Below are 20,740 nucleotides of genomic sequence, written 5' to 3'. Positions count from 1 at the left end.
TGGGATGGCGGGGACTTCTGGAGGAGTGAACTCATCTCTCATTCATTTAATCCTCTATTCATTCAGCCAGGAATTTGTTTTCCTACACATCCTTCTACTGTCCAGCCAGTTGAGGGAGGGTGGGCATGAAGCAACTCTCTTGAGGGCCCTTCCAGCAGGAGGGCACTAAGATTTCTATGCCAAGCTCTTGTTTCCTGGGGCCAGCTCTGCCTGCTGCTGATCAAGTCATGCCATTCCCGTAAGAGGAGCTTGGGAACGCAGTGTGTGGGGGGTGGATTTCTCAAGAACTGTCTCCTTGCTAGACTGACAGTCACATGCCGTATTCTCTAGACAAAGATTAGACCCAGGAAAAGGATGAAACAAGGAGGAGGATGTGGGGTTGCAGAAAACTGTGCAGGATGTTACAGTAATGGGAGGTGGGAGTGGGAAAACCTTTCCTTTTTGTTGTTTCAAGGTTTGCTAGAGCTTTTGCCTAATCATCTGTTTGAGCATCTTGAAAATAAGTATCTATTTCCATGATATCTATCAAAAACAGGCACCAGATTACACTACAAAGTTGACCTGCCATATTGCTATTAGAATTAAAACATGTAGCAGCCTACATTCAAAAGAAAGCTTTTCTGTTTCCCCAGCATAAAAAGCAGAGGGTATTTGTGATACACTTTGTTTTGTAGGTCTGCTGAATGAAAAAAATAATCAGGTAAAAAATTAGTACCTATATTTTCACAAACGGGCAAAATGCTTACAAATGCACTACATCGTTATTTTAGCTTCATTCTCCCCACCACATTCATTTATTCATTCAACAAACATTTGCTGAGCACCTACTCTTAATATGTGTAAGCACTTTCCTGGGTGCCAGGGCTTCCTTCAGCAGTGGACAAGGTAAACAAGATCCTGCCCTCCTGAATTCTGTCACCTGGCCAAAATAAACATTTAACAAGTACGCTGCTAGAATTTTACTTGAGGAAAAGGAATAATACATCTTACCTAGTATTTCTTCTGAATCTTTCTTAAACATATTTCTTGAAGGCCCAGACTCCTTTAACTAAGAAGTTCTATCTTAAATCTCTCTCTTTCCATTGTTACATTCATTCCTTTCTTGGCTACAATGTGGAGAGTTCAGATTGCAACTGCTATCATTTCTGGGGGGAATGGGGGTGGGACTGTAACCCTGAGAATCCTTGCTTTTCAAACTACACATATATTTTCTCTGTAAATATTGTACCATCTAATTTGCGTCTTTGGATTTTGTTGATTAGCCATCAACATGTGATTTAAGGAATACTGCATATGAGATGCAGAAATCATGACTCAGTAAGTTATTATTTTAAAGCTCTATTTTGGGATTTATACAGGCTTGTGTACAGTCTAGTTTGGCTTTCAATCTAATCTGCAACTATTACTAGGAGGCTTGTAGATCAAGTTCCATACCCATGTGTCTCTGGAATTCTACAGTGAGAAGCAAAAGTGCTCAGGAGTTAAGAGAAGCAAACGTCCGAAATTATCTCCACGCATTACCAAAAACTGTGGGCACCACGGCACGGGGAAAACTTACCAGGTACAATGAGCCAGTGACTGTTACTGAATTTCTTAAGATTACACTTTTCCCAACTACTGCAGACTGCTTCAGAATAGAAGAGGGTAAGTAAGCAGGGTGATTACAAGCAATCCTCCTCGGAAGTGAAACTCATTTACTTTTCTAAGTTTACCTCTATTTTGAATTATTTCAGACAACTCTCAAGCCATCAAGCCGACTGACTTTCAAAAAAATAAAAGATGCATTTCTTTACTTGTAAGTATTTGTCTTTGCAAAGGGCTCTCTGATATGGTAGCACAGAAGTTTGCACATTCTAAGGATCTGATGTTTTGCCCTCTTCGGGTATCCCGGCTGGAAGGAGCTATGGTGAAAGGGCACCTAAGGTGAATGGACAGATTGTAGATGGGTGCACATAGGAAAATGTACAGCTCCTACAATGTATTCTGAGGTAAGAGAGCACACAAATCCATTCCCTATAATTTGAAAATCTCTCTTCCTTTTTTATTTTTTAGAGACAGGGTCTCACTCTGTCACCCAGGGTGGAATGCAGTGGGATGATCATGGATCACTGCAGCCTTGATTTCCTGGGCTCAGGTGATCCTCTCACCTCAAATTCCCAAGTAGCTGGACTACAAGTGCACACCACTATGCCCCGCTAACCGTTTTGCAGAGATGGGGTTTCACTATGTTGCTGAGGCTGGTCTCAAACTCCTGGGCTCAAGTGATAAATCCACATTGGCCTCCCAAAGTGTTGGGATTACAGGTGTGAGCCACCACGCCCAGCGTGAAAATCTCTTGTTGACTAGAATGCACTTGAAGACAAAAAGGAACTTAATAGGTTAACACTAGAATGTAATGCTATAATATTAATAATACTCTAAACCTTTCCTACACCAAGAAGACAACATTCAGAGAGATTTGAAACTTCTTTCAGCCCCAGTTTCCTTATCTGTAAATGGGGTGTTTTGTAATAAGATTATGCATATTAGTCCTCTTTCATTTTTAGAAAAAAAAAAAACATACAAATGGGGGAATAAAAGAAGGCAAAAAGATAATGGAGAAACTTCCCAGTCTATTCAGGCCTGAATCCAAGAAGGGACAAGAAGGGCACTGGCTTTTCCTCGAAGTGAAGGAGGTAACTGTCCTACACACAATCTCCTCCCATAGATCTAGGGCTTTTCAGCCTCAGTCATTCTCAGGGGGAAAGGATGGGGACCTGCAACAACTTTCACTTAGGCTGCATCAATTTTAGTTCATATTAATAATTTTCAAGCACTTAGAACTGTAGCCAACACTCAAATTCATGGAGTGCTGGCTGTTTTTCTGGTGCTGCTTTAAGGGCTTTACATACAGTGTTCCATCGAATCCTTCTGATAACCCTATGAGATGGATACTATTTTTATTCTCATTATTCAATTATGCACATGAGGAAATGGAAACATAAGGAGGTTAATTAAAGGCACATAAAATGCATTCATAGGCTGAAGTTCACGTTAAAAAGAGCAAATAACTAGACCATGGGGGTGAGAAAATATTTTCTGAATACTGGAAAACAACACATAGCCCCAGTCTTAGTCCATTAGCAACATGTTCAAGAAATAGCTTTAGTAGTCTGTTATCATACCTGCCCCTGCCCTGAAGGCATATCGGAGGGACCCGAGAGGGCATCAGGAGCCATTCTGCATTGAGATGTTCACAGGGACCTCTCCTCATTGCTTCTAAGTTCACTCTTGGGTGCCAGGTTTGAGGGTGCAGATTCTGATTAGGATATGTCCTGGGGAAGTGGCTTTTTCCTTCCTTTTAGTTCTCTCCCCCTGATGTAACAAAATCTTTAAAACTGTGTCCCAGAACAACACGCAGGAAAGAATATGAACCTCTAAAAGAAAGGCCCAGTCATGGTACCAGTAGAGTCCAAGGCCTCCAGGTCAAGAACTCCTGCTCTCGAGCAGGGCTGGGAGTGGGGGCACGCTTTGCCTGTACCACTGCCCAGTGAAACCAGGCCTGCTTTGCAGTGCCTGTTAGCATGTCAACCAAGGATTACTTAGGCCACTTCAGGAATCCCAGGATCTAGTCATCCAAATGGGACCTTTGGGTCAGGAAGAAAATGGAATGGGCTAGATTTCTGAGGGTTTTCTAAAAATTGGAAAAAATCCAGTCAGGTGTACATATAAAGACCTACAGTATTTCCCTGAGAAAATGACATGTATCCTTTCCCCTGGGGTTAACTTCTAAAAGTTTTAGTTTAGAATTTGCGTGTGTCTTTTCCATTAGACACAGAGTTATCTTTTGTAGTTCAAACTTATATGCACCTTTATTTCGTTGTCTCCTTTACATCTAAATACCTGGTTAAGATATGAGGCAAAGAGATGATCAGTGATTATATAGGAAAGAACGTGATTACAGTAAAAAATTGAATGACAAAGTTAATTCAGTTATTGCTTCTTGAAACTCTTTGTAGTATTCTACATGCCACACCAAGCTTTCTTAAAAATTCTGTACTCTTTGGGCTAATATCTTGGTATAAAACTGATAACATAACCAAGCCCAAACTAGTGAGGATAAATAAGTAGGAGGAAACTCATTTTTAGAATTGGAGAGGAAAGGAAAAAACTCCTCAAGGTCAATTTTGACATCAACTATAAATTCATTTGGCCTTGTGAAATTATAAAGACTCATGTTCAAAATTGTTCCATGTGGTTGTTTGTATAATTTTCAGTAGTGATGAAATAATCTCCTTATTTGGGTTTACAGGTAATTTAATAGTAGAACAAAGTATCATTTGATTCAGTTGGTTCCAGATCACCATCCTAAAGTAGAAGTATATCAGATACTTTGTGTACGGGTGGGATTGGCTTTTGGAATGTCTTGGACCATCACAGAAAGCAGCATACTTTAAGTAAACAAATTGAAACCCTCCCTACAAATAATGAATTTGAGGGTGTCCCACGACAATGAAGGAGGCCTTGAGAACAATAGGTTTGTTATTAGTAATTACAGAGCTACCTGAATTGGGCATATCATGAAAGAAGTACAGAGAACATGGCTTTTAAAGAATTATGCTTTAATTGTCATTTTAAAAACAACAATTGTTCATTGTGCACATGTACCCTAAAACCCTAAAGTATAATAAAAAAAAAAATTTCTAAAAAAAAAAAAAAAAGAAAACAACAATTGTTTTTAAAAATTGTTTTAAAAATTGTTAAGATAATTTAAATGTTCAAAGTGTATGACACCTATCCTCTGCTTAGTGTTCAGAGATTACTGAGGGTAAGGAACTGAGTTAATATTTGTGAAGTAATAATTCTTGTAAAACATTATTTCTCATAAAAAAGAATAGAAAGCAAAGTTGTGAAGAAGTAGAGAAAGAACCAGTATAATATAATTACTGCCTCACTGGGCTTGGATAGTGCCTTCAAATCCCTTTCGCATATATCTACCATTCCAATTGCCCTGTGAAATGGAAGATCTAATTCCTTCTCACTTTGCCTATTTAATTGCAGAGTCTCCCTTAACACTGGTTTTTCTCAGTCTATAATGGGCTAGGAACTCTTGTATCATAAAAATATTCATTACTCCACTTTTGAGTTACCCATTCATTATTTCTTTTTAAAACATTAAACTTGTACTTTGTAATAGTTGCTTTCCCATTTATCCTATGTTTGCTCCTGAACCCCTCTTTATGGTCTTTTTTGTGACACATCTGATTCTGTTTTCTTGACAACAATCAGGAGGCTAGTAATCCCAAAACCCAAGGTAATCTTTTCCTAGGTCTCTTCCTCGTTGGTGTCTGTGGCACCTGATACTGACTGCTGATCCTTCCTCTCCCTGATGGTCTCTCTGCACTATCCTGGTTTTTCTTCTATCTCTTAGACCCCTCCTTTCTTTTCCTCTATTTATTCATTCTTCATTCTCTTTCTTATCACTCATGTAAATATTTCCCAAGGTTTTGCTTTCCTTTTTTCTCTCAACAAAGACTTCTTTGAAGTTTACTCCCATATTTATGGCTTATAGTGTGGCCTCCTGGCCAAAGTGTTTGCTAGTCCTAATCTCAAGCATTCCTGCTGTGCCCCAGGACCCTGTTTGTAACTCAGTGTTAGTTGTCTCCACTGGGAACACCTGTGGTAGCTCATACTCAGCACTATATAAAATGGAATTCCATTCAATTCTTTTAAATGCTTTTCATCTTTACTTGATATCTTGGAGTTATTTTTGACAACTGCCTTTGTTGTAACTAACACTCAGCTCCCAGAGCTGTCTACCCTCATCCACAAAATCTGTTGCACCTGGATCCTCCCCAGTCCTCCTATTACGGCCCCCTTCAGGTCACCAATAGTGTGAAATACTGACAGAGCTGTCTGGACCCTCTCCTTCCTCCAGTTGCTCCTTCTCACATCCAGACTGCCAAATTAGATCTTCCCAAAGTCTTGCTCATGGCAGGCCCTACTTAATACCCTTCCACAGCTCTGTAACAGAGTGCAAATCCCTCATACCTAGTCCTAATGCCTCACTTCCAGTCTTTCAAAAGAGCTCAAATGGAGCCATGTCTAATAAACCTAACTAGATATTACTGTTAACTGGATTAAAATATACTTTACAAACTTTCTAAATTCTCAGATACTGGTGATGTGAGGATATATATTGTTTTAAGATTCTTGCTGGTAGGGTCTGTTTTTCTCCACCTTTGTGTCCTCACAGAACTCACTGTAGTGACAGGCACAAAAGATATATGCTATACATACTTGAGAGTGAATCAATGCTCCGGTGGGTCTCTGTGTATGGGGACATATCTTTAACCACTCTGCATGGAAGTTGTTTGTGAATGTTATTTGATCTTCTCTACAAGACTCTAAGTCTCTGAGCCTAGGCTCCAGTTTATAAAACTGCATCCTGCACAATACTTAGCCTGTGGTCCTCCACATTGAAAGCATCCACTATATTGATGGATGAATAGTCCTGACTCCTTTCTGTTCAGAGAACATTAAGTTTGTCCAGAAGCAGACTTAGTAACAGGCAGCATAAATGGTGGGAGAAAGGGCAGGGCTCTGTTTCTGACTCTGTCACTCATTATGCTGGGAAACTTTCGTTATGACACTTGTGTTATGTGGGCCTCAGTTTTCTCAAGTGTACAATAATGGGTATAGACCAGGTAACCTTTAATCTTGCAGCACTGATAAAAAGTTAGAACTGGTACACACATTCCTCAGAGAGAACAAATGATTCAGAGGCAGAAGAAAAGCAAAAAAGATAGCAAAAAAAAAAAACAAAAAACCAAAGGATTCTGCTGATGAAGTAATAAGGTACGTGATTACGGTACCTAGTGTGAGGTGACTGGTGGAAAGATCCGACTTGATATTTCCTTAAAGCAAGAAGTCCTTAAAGGATCCTCATGCCTGCTCTCAATCAATTCTAAATGATCCAACTCTAAGGGCAGTAGTGCATGTGGCCTCTTTTATTTTAAGTGAGGATGTGAGAAGTCTTGACAGATATGGAGAGGCACTAATTTTATATAATGAAATTTGCCATGAACAGAGGAAGCACACATGAAACTGTCACTAGCAGCTGTAGATAAGAATTAAAGATGTATTCCTGCATGGGATGAGATGGCAAGATGAAGAACAGAACCCTGAAAATCAGCATTGGGCCCCAACAATTACATGTGGATAATCATTTCTACGCACTGTTTGGGAGAGCAATATGACACAGTGTAACTTGAGCCAATGGGCATTGAGAACAGAGTTGCCAAGGGACCTGGGAGGATTTCATAAGAGGACAGATTGTTAGAGTCTGGAGGGGCCACAAATCAATGACAAAGTTCCAGCATGACACCTGTAGGTGACTCTGGCTCCATGAATGAACTTTTCTCAACAATTATTCTGAGCCAGGTGTGGTGGCTCATGCCTGTAATCCCAGCACTTTGGGAGACTGAGGCAGACGGCTCGCTTGAGCTCAGGATTTGAGACCAGCCTGGGCAACACGAGAAAACCTCGTCTCTATAAAACAAACAAACAAACAAACAAAACCCCAAAAAACTAGCTGGATGTGGTGGTACGCGTCTGTGTTCCCAGCTACTCAGGAGGCTGGGTGGGAGGACTGCTTGAGCCCGGGAGACAGAGGTGGCAGTGAGCTGAGATTGCACCACTGTACTGCAGCCTGGGCAACAGAGCCAGACCCTGTTTAAACAAAAAAGAAAAATAAAAAGAAAATTTGTTTTGTGATTTACTGATCAAAATCATCACTGGGTCCTTCAGAATACTTTCTTTTTTTTTTTTCTTGAGATGCCGTCTTGCTCTGTCACTAAGCTAGAGTGCAGTGGTGCAATCTCAGCTCACTGCAACCTCTGCCTCCTGGGTTCAAGCGATTCTCCTACCTCAGCCTCCCAAGTAGCTGGGACTAGAGGCACATGCCACCATGCCCTGCTAATTTTTCTATTTTTAGTAGAGACATCTACTGAACAAACATTTTACCATTTGGCCAGGATGGTCTCGATCTCTTGACCTCGTGATCTGCCCACCTTGGTCTCCCAAAGTGTGGGGATTACAGGCGTGAGCCACCGTGCCTGGCCCCCTCAGAATACTTTCTTACTTCGACTGGCTGTGTGGAAGGAAGAGTTCTTTTGCCTATTAGAAAATAAGTAGATATTTTGCTTTATTATATATTTGGAAAGCAAATGTCTCTAAAATGGATATAGGATTCAGCTCAGCTGAATTATAACAACAGGCAATGTTACCCAAATACAAATCTTCCCATGATTAAAATGAGGCAAAGTATAAAGAAGGCCTCAGTGTCATAACTGAACTGTTCTGTTTGCTGAAAACTCTGCGCTCTCTTTGTGCCTCTGTGGTTTTGCTTCTTTCTGTTCCTTCTGCCTGGAATGCCATTACTTCTGCCTTCTACTTTACAAATGCCCACTCCTTTATGATCCAGTTTAATGTCAGTTTTGGTGTGGTGTTCTTTCCACTGCAACATATTCTTTTCTCGGAGGCTCTGTAGCATTTTGTGCATACTGGAACACTCTAATTCTGCATTTATATTTACCCCGTTATGTTCCAAAGTGTGGGGATGGGGTCTTACTCCTATCTTCATCCCTAATCTTAGCTGAGGACTTGGTGTAGAATGAGGGATCTGATATTTGATCAATGACTGGATTGATGACTAAATGAATGAATGAATAAGAATGACTACCAGAAATTACTGCATTAAGTGACTATGGAAGAAACCCAATTAAATTGGTATTGTAGGGAAATAATAAGTTTTATAAAAAGAGGGCCAATTTTAAAAATAGAGGTAGATTAAGATACAAAGTTTCAAGACCTGTGCTTTTTAAAAATAAGTGTGTCCCCAAATGTACAAAGCGGAAACTCTGGGAAATTAGAGCAAATAAAAAAAACGAACTGGCCTTCCAATGTATAAGTGCTGGACTAAGCACTAGAATCTCTAAATAAAGGGTATAAAAGGTAACAAAAAAGTTCCAAAGAGATTATATATCAGTTAACTAAGAGGCAGAAAGGTGACTTTTTAAAAAGGGAAAGACTATCTTTAATGACATGAAATCCACGCTTAACAGATGAGGGGCTTACTTGGCAATGAAATGACAGAAAAACAGTTTAAGTGAAAAGATAAATATATAATTCCTTACAGGATACAGAATAAAGCAGAATTCAGAACACTCTGGGGGCAACGAGAGCACTTAGTTATACCAAAGACGCTCTATTACTGCTTAACTGATATGGAATTTATTAGAAAATTAATAACAAGCCATTGGATAGTAACTGTCTGTGGTTGTTATTCCATTCCATTTTGGCTATATTTTCTCTGCAAATTAGTGTGACCCTAAAATGTTTTCAGGATTGTCCAACTTGTCCTAAATTCCATAAATAAACTCTTTCAGAGGATGCTGTTTTTTGCCATGTCTCTATTACGGTTCTTCACAGATGGACCATTTTTGTCCTTCCAAAGTCTAAGAATAACTCTTTCAGTTATCAAGACATACCAAAATCCAGTTCAGCTGCTCCTGTGGGATTCCAGTTAGTTTAGACACATCTGCTGAGATACATGCATTTGAATCCAAATGAAGCTTTTGTTTGATTATACATTTTGAACATTTATGGAGGTTTTCTGGGGCCAAAATGTTTTTCATTTTTTGGCACACCAAACAGAGATCTTCAGTTATAAACACTGCCTTCTGAGCACCTCCAACAGAAATCCAATCTTTTCATGTGAACAGGTGCCTCAGGAAGTTTTTGGAAGGTTTTACACTGAATCAGCTTTCCGATTGGAAACTTTCTGAACATGCAGTCAAATTTGCAAGAGACCTTCAAACTTGCTTGAGCAGTTTTCACTCATACAGACATACATTCACACATAGAGACAGCCCAAGTAAAAGCAAATCAGAGCCCTGGAAAACTGAAGTATCTTTCTTAAAGGTTAAATATCATATGCAACCAAACAGAACAAAAAGAAATACACAACAGGAGACAGAATGAACAGATAGCAAGAGGTTCTTCATTGAGCGTGTCTCCCTTAAAGCCTTCCCTAGAGTTTAAGCTATATATCCTTTCAGTAAAGTTTTTTATTTCATTTGGTTTCAAATATATACTCAAGCATTCGCAGTTTTAAACACGGCACCATAGAGTATTGATACTAACTCCTTTCACTCACAAACCCGTTCAAACTGTTATTTTGAAACATTCCCTTCTCTAACACAAATGGGTAAACCAGATTTAAATGTAAAGGAAGAAAAAAAAAATACTCTTTAAGTCAGGGGTTCTTTAGCAAAGCCCTCATCTTACCTGATTCCCTATAACTTTCACTTTCCAGTTTGAATACAGCATAGACTAAAAAGTTGTTAGAGAGTAAAATAACTTTTTAAGCCTTAAGCCTATAAGTTTTTACAGAGTAAAATCACTCCTCCAGTGGGCATGCCTGGAATTCAAAGGGAAATCTGCTTTCAAGTTGTTCTTATGGCCTTGAACCAGATGCTCTAAGGTGGCCAGAAACCTTTGTCTACACCCACTTAGCAGATTTCTGGCTCGTTATCAGGGACTAAAAGGTTTATTCGCAGAAATGAATAATTTCCTTCAAAATATCCCTTACCCTATTTACATGCTTGCATACTCCTTCCATTTTGTTTTCCCCCTACAGCTTTACTAAGGGAATTAATTATCTGGAAGAACAGGAACATACAGTAAGTACATCTGAGTTACAGGATGAGACACAGTATGTCATCTATTAGGCCTGGCTAAGACCAGCAGCTGATGCTAAATGGGAGGGAACATGCACCAAATGTTTTTTAATCACAAAGTTAGTAATTAATTGCTCTTTAAAATACATTTTATGCTTCTTTCTGTCTGTGTACACGAAATGCACATTTATTACATGCCAAAAATTACAACATTATGGTTTAAATGTGACTGGCACGGAAGTCCGGAAATCAGAGTTAATGTTCCCACAGCAACTTTAATTCTGTCCGTGTGCACATGTAGAGCTATAATAGTCTTCCGTTCCAGGATAATACGTATAGACGGTTTTGGGAGGGAAGCTAAAGACCCATATCCTCAACTGTAGTTACAGGAAAAAAATCAAAGGATAAAAGCTGTGCTCCTTTCCACATACGTGGATAAAAACAATGTCCCCACGCCCAGTGTTGTGTAATCAGGGAATGAAAGAATCTGCTGTGATGCCAGCACTCAAGGGGACAGTTTCTGTTGCTGTGGGAACCTGAACTTTGCATTTCCTGACTTTGGGGTAATTAAAATGTCAGCCTTAATGTGGCATTAATGGAGTTTGCCATAAAAATTCTCTGTTTTGTTCTCTAAAAAATTGCTTAAAAGTTCAAAATGAGCCAGCGTACTAAAAATTTTAATCACAGAGACTTGGGCGGGTGAAGCAAATGGTTGGGAGGGGGAGGCCAAGGAAGGTGGATGGCAAGAGTTGGAAAAGGAAGAGCCCACTGGCCTCTGTGAGTGTCCAGCCCCAGCAGAGTGATGCTACCCACAGAGCTAAAGTTAAACCCACCCACACAACAGTTTGGAAATGTGTAAAGGTTCAATGAAAAATAAATAAAAACTGTTCATGCGTAAGTGCATTCTGGCAAGGACAGAAAAAATGAGACAGTCTGATGAGGCCAGTGTAAAACATGGGAAGGTAAGTCACCACGGATATCAGTTTCCAACAAAAGAAAGACATCAGAATAGGTGGATCTACAGCAGAAGTAGGGAGGACGGCCACAGGGAGGAAAATCACTTCTTTCAATGGGAGCCTTATTTGGGGGAAAACAAAATGGAAGAAATATGCAAGTAAAAGTTCTGGTCGCGTCTATCACATGTATATGACTGTGATGTGCTACAGCTTGATAGCTGTCAAGAAAGGTTTTTCATATGGAGAGCTTCGTCTGCTTTACTGACTTGGTTTAGTCCTGCTTAAGCATTTAAAGGGAGCACTTGGCTCAGCTCATACTCAGCTTGCTTAGTGGGTAACTGCTCTGTCAAACACCTAGGGTGTTTTTTACCCTTCAGGTTCCATAACTCATCTTAATGCCTTCCATTATCACCATGTGAATTTGCTTACCATTAGATTTTTAGCAATGGTGAAGAGGTGATAAGCTAGGGGGTAATGGGGAATATCGCTAAAAGGAAATTGTGTTAGTAGGCGCACTGCAAAGCAACATACATTTTAGCAGCAATATTAACCTCATCATCTCACAAAAGAAAGCATATCTCAACTATATTTCTTCTTGTTTTGAGTACCACTGGGATCTTTTGCCGAATTTGAAGAGGCTCAGGAGGTTAAATAGCCAACTGACAATTTAGGGGGTCAGACTTGTCATCTTTGCTGTAAAACACAGCCTGTGTCCTTCATATGCAAAAAAGATGGTGGCTTACCCACCCATGTCAGTTCATATGCAAAGCTGACTTTTCTTTTGTGGCGATGCTTTATCCATCATGTTTTACAACCCAGTCACCAATATGAGTAGTCGCACATTTTCAAGATGCCTGTTCAGAGCCAGGAATGCCATCTTTGGGCTCAGAACAGAGAATTCCAATAAGAAATGCTCTCACAATGAGAGCAAATCCATAAACACCCCTCGGTACCCAAATGAGTTAACCACAAGCGAGTCTTTCAACTACCTGGGTGTCAACTTTCTCAGTTTTCTCATCTGTAAATTGGGAAGGATCACACTGACAGGAAATGGGCATTAAATCATGACTAAGAATAATTTTGCTAAACACATGACAAATAAAAAGGTGCTATAAAAATTCAGGCACTTGTGAAAGCTTGGAACACCACACATTGGTGGAATGTTTCTGAAGTTAAAGAGACTAACAAGTCAAGGGCACTATTTTTAAATGCCCCAAATCTGTTAGTTCTAAATAGGAACTGAATATTTTACCTTAAAGAAATTAGGCTTTTAAATTAATCTATGGTAAGAATGACATTTGAAAGTAAAAAAAAAAAAAAATCCTCTTGAATGCAAGAAGAGCATCCAAAAATTTTAACAGCTTAAAATAAACCTTTTTCCTGTCTTCTCTCAAGCAATCTCCAAATGGACAGATTTCTGTGAATCTTTCCTAAAAACAATTTTCTTCTAAGTGTAGGCTCAAATCAGGACAAACTACAATCCAAATATATTTGGAGAAAAGTATAATCAATTTAAACAACAGGTTGGAACAGAGAAGACTTACACATCTTAATGGCAAAATCAAAGTGACTGTCTAAAAACAGCTGGAGATCAGGTTTCTCCTTCTGGTTTGTTTTTCCAACTGAGCTCACATCCACTGGCTTCCCCAGGACCACCAAGGACATGTATGGTGACACCATACTCTTGCTGTTCCTGAAGCTTACTTCACACCAATGCTAAGGCCTGGCCAGAGGATGCTTATGGTAACACACAATAAGTGAGGCCCAATGCTTTTTCTATTCACAAAACACTCATTTTTGCTGTAACAGAAGATTTCTGGGCTGAGGCAATTCTATGTAATCCATACCCATAAGGTGTGGCAGAAAGCCAGGTAATGAAGACCTGCATGTAGAAACTCCAGGCCCTTCACCACAGGAACGGGCTATTTTCCTGGTGGGAAGGGACAGTGTGCACATGCCTATGGGCACTGTGCCACTCTACTTTCCAATTCTTTCTGTCATTACTATTACACTGAAGATTGCCAGGCAAGAAGGTCCGAGGATGTGACTATTAGGAAGGTCCTCAGGACACAGTCCCTGCTTCTGCCCCCTGGTTTCTCTATAGAAGCCTCAACTTCTACTGTTCACATCACATAGGCCACAGAGATTTGGCTCACGTTACTTCCCTTTTCATTTTCTAGTGATGGCTAGAATATGGTCTTAGCCCAATCTTAAATAGAACAAGCTCTCTTCACCCCAATCCTGCCCCCAGCTCATTTCCCTCTCTTTAGAGACTATCATGATGAAGCAAGTAGAGAATAGAATCTCCTGGACCGTTCTGTCTCCTGCCTTCTTTGCAGAATTTTACATTTGTTCTGTCAGAAAAATAACAATAAAACATTTAGAATCTCATTTCCTAATAATTTTTGTCTTTGTGGACAAAATTTTGTTTTTGAAATAAAACTTTGCGGGTCTTATGTTACTCATTTTAAAGAAGAATATGCCAGTTATTTGCATGTTACCAGACATCCTTTATGGAGATCAGTTCAGAAGAGTTGTTGGGTATGTTAAGACTAAAAGGAATACTCTTTTGGATTCGACTCCAAAGTTATTTCATTCCTTTCCATTGTCAACACACATGTTTCTTTTTCTCTGAAGTATTGGGTTACATTTCAGAAAAAGAAAAAAATCTCCTAAACGTGATTTATCAACTTGCTTAAAATAGAATTAGAAGAAGTGACTCCCAGATTAGTGGGAAGATGGCAAAAATAAACAGCAAAGAAGTGATTTCAATAGCGACGATCTCATTAAGCTGCCCATTTCCAAATTTAGCCCTTAGGCAGTTTTTTTAATTAAAAAATATTTTTAACCTGGATTCTCATTGGCTGTGTGAAGTCTGGGTGGCTTCTGAATTCTTGGAAGCCATTCTCTTTTCTTCTGTAAATTTATGCTATCCTTTAACCACTTCAAAATAAATTAAAAACTGGAAAGACAGAAATTCAGCCAAGCTACATGAGACTCCAATAACTAATGCAAATCTGACTTGTGTTATGTAATTTCAAAATGGATGTTTCCTTGTGTCTAACTGGCTTTCTGAGGTCCACATTTGGTTGTTCAATTTAGTAATTGTGGAAGTGCCGTTATCCAGATCAAGAATAAATGGATACCAGCAACAAAACTTCTTTTTCTGAGTTAGTGTTATGAAAAGAACGTGGTTTATGTAATTAATCAGCCTTTTAAGGCCAAATAGCATGTCACCTGGCTTTTAAATACACTCTAGCTTTGAAAACTTATAGATAGTGGCTGAATGAAAATGGTGGCACATGACTTTTGGCTGCTTTAGAAGACCAAATGCAAAGGGCTTGCTCTGAAAGTAGAAAAGCCAGAACCCAGGGGAGAAGCACTACTCCAAGCACTGCAAAGACACCATCACCTTAGTGGTGTACTCACAATCAGATGACCCGGTGTGAGCGTGAGAGTTTGTCAGTGAATGTGTTGAGTGGATGAGGGCTGGGTCTGGAGACAAAACAGCTTCAAAGTTCAGGCAGGGAAGGCCCGGCTTGGCGCTGGATCCACCCGGCTGAGTAATCTCATTCTCCTCAGATGCCTTCTGGTTTTCAGCTGTCTTGGGTTTCTTCCTGAAAATAAACAAAGGGCCCTTTGAAGGAACTGACTGCATATTTGGGAAAAGGCATTTTTAGAATCTGTTAAAGATAACTTGATTTTTTTTTTCTGAAGGGGGATGGGAGGGAGTCCAGTATGTCCCTTGTTTTAAAACAAGCTGATTCTTGTTTTTTTTCCCTCCAGTAATGGCCTAACTGGGAACACATGAAAGCATATGGGCCAAGCAAACAGCACCACATTTGGACTCTGTTGGCTGCATAAAAAGACCCTGTCCCAGAACTTTAGACAGCTTGAGCTACGTATGGCTGACATTATCCAAGAAAGCATCCCTCTTCCCCCCTTAGGAGTTTTAACATGGTCTGGAAAAATACTAGTGGAAGTTTTACCGTTCTAGCATTTGTCAGGAAGCTTAGAGACAGGACTCGTGGAGTAATGGGAGGAGCACTGGACTGGGAGTCAGGAGACTTGAGCTACGGTACTAGCTGTGCCTCTAACTTGCTGTGTGGCCTTGGGCACCTCACTTCACCTCTCTGGGCTTCAGTTTCCTCATCTGTAAAATAAAGGGCTTGGATTAGAAGGCCTTAAAGGTTCCTTCCAACTTTAAATTTCTACTCATGGAATACATTAAGGAACACTCAACTTTCTTGCTCTTATTTAGATTTTATTTTAAATAAAATTTCAAATCACAATTTAAATTTGCAGCCCGTATGTACAGATGAGGGGGTAGTGATGGGAGGTTTCTGTTAGAGTAGCAAGCGAAAAGTGAAAAGAAGAGCTTAGATTCTAGTAGCTAAAGAGGGAAGGTGTCATGCAGAGATTTTTCTACTCCAACTCTTTACTCATCCTACGCCTAAGATTTTTGATTTGGTGCATCGTCCTGGAGTTTAGGGTGTGATTGTGTGTTTGGGACATGAGGAAGAGAAGGGTGAAGGGAATTAGAAAGTAAATGTTACTAATTGTTATATGGGGTCAGGAATAGGAAGTAAAACAGCACAGCTATCAGTCAGCTCAGGTCTCCTCTCCCCAGGACAATGCAACTGATACGAAATTAACAAATACTTGGCTTATACTACACGGACACCAGACCACAGCCAAACTGGTTTATTAGTAATAGTTCCTGAACATTTCTCCAATTCCCTTGGATTTGCGTCTTTTTCTATCATTATGTGGACAGTGACCAGAAAAAGCATTTATTTTATTTGTAGAAGACTATGTGTGGCACAGAATTTGTTGTAAGTAGATTTGTTTCCATGTTTCCCTTGTTTCTATGAGCATGGTAATGGACTTGTTATGCAGAATATTTTGTATTTAAATTTGTTGTGCTGGGTAGTTAAATCTGCCCTCGCAGAATATGGTGTTATGATTAGTATGCTGTGTTTTCAGTCCAACAGGTTGTGAAATAAAATCTGTTTCTTCAGAGGGCAGGAGGCAGAGATGGCATGGTAAAGATTAGAATAGAGGGGAGGCTTTCAGACATCTTTTTCAGTATGGAGGAAGCCAATACAAGAGAAGCAACAAATTATAAGATCTTATCAATTGATTTTTGAATGGTGACTATGGGAGTAACCCCCAAATCTTGAGTGTCTACATGGACCCTGAAGGAGCTGGTATTCTGATTTTCAGTTTAAAGATGTAGCCAAGATCAAAGTTGCTAAAGCCCAACTCCTTTATTAAAACCAATGCTTTCTCTAAGGCCCATATCTCTATCACTGTTGTCTACCACCATTGGAAACCTCAGGGTCACTATACACCTTCCTCTGCCTTCAAGCCAATACATCAGTAAGTTCTTACAGTTCTGCTTCCTTCATATTTTTTCTCACATCTGTGTTTCCATTCCAATTTCACTGCAATCACCTTACCACTTTTTATCTAGCTGATTGTTTACTAATAACTGGCTCTCCATCCTCCTTCAGTCCTCTAGTCCTGTTTCTTTGCATTCACTAAATCTAAGATGACTACATTAGCCTGACATTCGAGGTCAGTTCCGTATCTCTTCTAACTTTTCTCATGTGTCCTATATATTGGCCATACTGTACCCTCAGATTTCTTGAATATCCTCCAGAACATCCTGGGAATCTACATTCTGGGCTCCACATCTTTGCTCAAGTTTTCTCTTGCTTTGAATATCCCATATTTCATCTCCACCCTGTTGAAATCATACTTATTATCTTTCATACTTATTAAATGGTGTCTTCATCTTGTAACTGTCTTGATTCCTCTCTGCCAGATAGGACTTCACTCCCCACACTGGATTCCTCCCTAGGTCTTTCTCTGAAATGCCTAAGCTCTTTTTTTTCTTAATCTTATTTCACTCACTCAATTTTATTTCAATAATGGCTATTTATGTGCATATCCCTCTTGTGAGACTGTAAGCTCTCTGAAGGTAAGGAAATGTCTTAGTTATTTTAGTATTCCTAGTGTTCACCTATTCTTTTCTTCTTCCTTCTCTCCTGTCATTTACATATTCATTTTACAAATATTTATGATGTACCCATGATGTGCCAACATGGGCTAAAGAATAAAACAGGACTGGTTCCTTCCCTCCCAGAGTTTACTGCTTTGTCTATACTATTAAGCAGTGTAGCTTAGACAAAGCTGTCATTCAATAATTGATTGTGGACAGAATGAAATGAAGCTGAAATTAAAGTGTATTTTAAGAATGGTCATAGTCTGAATCCCAATTAAGTTTCCTACTTTTTATGCAGCAAGGTAGCAAAACTATCTGACTGGCTGCTTTTGCTTTAAGTCTGTGAGGGGTATTTAATAAGAGCAGGACTATTTTGCTCAGTAAGGCTAGGCTGGTCCTCACGATTCATTTAAATATAGGGACAAAACAGTAATGACATATGTCACCTAGCAGAAAAAAATGTTTATTTTTGATATTCATACACAGGGCCTAGGATACTTTCAGACGTGTGCTTCAGAAAATTAAGAAAGCTTTCTTTCAAACATAAGGACATAGCAAAACCACCAATATATTACTCTTTTATTTTTAACACTGCAAAAATTATATTGTTCTTCATATCAATGCCCTTGTTTCCTTCCCTAGATTCGCTCTTGTTTCCTACCTGACATCTTGTATTGCACCCTCCTGTTGCCTCAGTGATCACTTTGGGAGAATATTCATAGCACAGAGGCATTGGAGCTACCTCTATAAACAGGAAATGTTAACAACTCAACCTTTTTGGCTCACCCCCTTATTTGCCTTATATCACTTTACTTACCCTTATACCACGGGGCTGTTTCCCAACTGTTCAGATAATAGAGAACTGCTCACCATCCTGAGAAGCAATTCACGTCCTATCTCACCCTCTCTAATGGTTCTTCGGACTCCTTTTTCCGGAGCTGAGAAACCCTAAAACATAGCACCCGTTTATGTCTAGACATGCACAGGTGCTGTGAATTGACCCCATTTTTGCAGTTCATAGTTTATTAAGGAGGAAAGAATAAACCCTGTCATAATTAGTTGAAAATACATTTTGAGGCTGTATAAAAAGAATTATAAACATGGCACATCTAAGGGCAAGTCTTTTCAAGCCTCTGTGGCGATGCACTATTCCCTGGAGCCTTTAGAGGGCAGCAGCACATAGGCTGACTCCAGCGGATTTCAGAGAGGCAAACTCTCGACCAGAACCTTCCTCCTGGTCACCATGCCAAAGGTTGATTTGCCAGGCTCTGGCCTCTCAGTCTCTTTCTTTTCAGTTCTCATTCTCTCTCTCTCTCTCTCTCATTCTCTCTCTCTCTCATTTTCTCTCTCTCTCTCTCTCCACCCCCTTCCTCCTCTCTCTCTCTGTTAAAATTATACACTCTGATGAAGTCGCCCCTCAACCGGAAAATGAAAGCTCCAATGAAAAAGTTAGACAAGCCAACAACAAAGAAAGAAACCAGGGAAAAAGGAAAAAGGGGCTGGTGACAGGGAAGGACTTAAGAATAAGAAAAGGGCAGATGTTTCGCAAATATATGCAAAGCAAAACTGGGTGTACCCTGAACACTTCCACAGAGAAACAGACCAATCATTGTGCACTTCCTCCCGCCACACTGGTGGAGCTCTGCATTCAAAAAAAGAAGAAGAAGAAAAAAAAAGCAAAAAAGCGTGGCCGCAGGCACCCGCCTTTCAACGGTCAGTTCTGACATTCTGACTGAACATCTCTCAATTGTCCAAGGAGCACAAAAACATTTTCATCTCCTCACTGCAAACATTTCTGTTATGAGAAAAGGCTGCTTCAAGAATTGGGAGTGTGTTTTAAGGAGACTCGCGGCCGAGTTAGCCAGCAGAGCCTTCTGGTTTTTAACTCTCATTGTGCTGGCCCCAGCAAGAAGTTTTAGGCTGAAACATAGCAGTGAGTAAGGCTGTGGAGGATGTTGGCTCTTTCCTAACTAGACCATATTGTATGTGGAAAGAAATATGCATTAAAACATATTGATGATATGGTAGGTATTAAGCATGTTAAATGCATGGAAATTAACCAGATCGGCGGCATTTGATGTATATATTTCACACTCTTTTGCACATATTGCACACATACAGTGATGGCAATGCTTTCTGCAACATATGGAAAAATAAATATTTTATCTGTGTGAGCTCTTAGCAGTCTCCAGGGTGTTGAGAGTGCTCTCTTCTTTCACCCTATCCCAATTTTCTCTCTTCACTGGGCTCCCACCCTCTCTTGCATGTTAATGTGCCTTTTACTTATCAGCTTGGTCTTTTCCTATCTGATAAGTAATGTGCCTGTTACTTACCAGATAGGAAAAAATTAGTTGGAACCTCCTATTGGCTCATGATAATTTAGACCAGTGATGCCTCCCCCAATCTTACTGGAGTTGTAACCATTTCTCTACTCTTTTCCCCAACAATACAATAAATAGGCTTAGTATCTGGGCAGGAGAGAAAGGGTAGGTGGTAACAAACCACCCCAATAAGGGTGGTAGCGGAACTGCGCTCCACTACCTATTAGCTGTATGCCCTAGGTAGACTACTCTGCATCTCTGAGCCTCATTTTCCTCATCTGTAAAATGGGAATAATAATACCTACCACTTAGGGTTATTGTGAGGAACAAACGATAAGCCATGTAAAGTGATTTGCCTTGTGCTGGCACATGGTAAGGGCTCAATAATGGTAGTTCCTCTCATAGGGATTGTTAGTTCTGTGACTTTCATCATGTTAGCTTTAAGAAGACATTTCCGGGCCAGGGGTGGTACCTCACGCCTGTAATTCCAGCACTTTGGGAAGTCAAGGCAGGCGGATCACGAGGTCAAGTGATCAAGACAATCCTGGCCAACATGGTGAAACCCTGTCTCTACCAAAAATTCAAAAATTAGCTGGGCATGGTGGTGCATGCCTGTAGTCCTAGCTACTCAGGAGGCTGAGGCAGGAGAATTGCTTGAACCCAGGAGTGCAGAGGTTGCAGTGAGCCGAGATGGCGCCACTGCACTCCAGCCTGGAGCAAGAAAAAAAAAAA

General features: G+C 40.0%; 1 protein-coding gene across 11 annotated transcripts in view; it reads right to left on the bottom strand.

Moving 5' to 3' along the window:
* ZBTB20 (zinc finger and BTB domain containing 20) overlaps positions 1 to 20,740 on the bottom strand; it is an 807,544-nt gene that overhangs the window by 26,876 nt on the left and 759,928 nt on the right. For 9 of the 11 annotated variants that reach the window (XM_030802021.1, XM_030802016.1, XM_030802015.1 and 6 more), the window contains one exon: positions 15,107 to 15,294. Coding sequence is in view for 5 of the 11 variants with exons in the window: in XM_030802016.1 (XP_030657876.1) it covers positions 15,107 to 15,294 (188 nt within the window). In the remaining 6 variants the exon portion in view is untranslated. Of the gene's footprint in view, positions 1 to 15,106; positions 15,295 to 15,666; positions 15,831 to 20,740 lie in introns of all 11 variants that reach the window. The other 2 variants (XM_030802018.1, XM_030802019.1) reach the window with 1 other exon arrangement.

Source organism: Nomascus leucogenys, chromosome 21 (genome assembly GCF_006542625.1).
Source record: "Nomascus leucogenys isolate Asia chromosome 21, Asia_NLE_v1, whole genome shotgun sequence".
In the NCBI taxonomy this organism is placed as follows: Eukaryota; Metazoa; Chordata; class Mammalia; order Primates; family Hylobatidae; genus Nomascus; species Nomascus leucogenys.
Note: the sequence above shows the minus strand (reverse complement) of the source record. Positions and strands in the feature narration are given on the sequence as shown.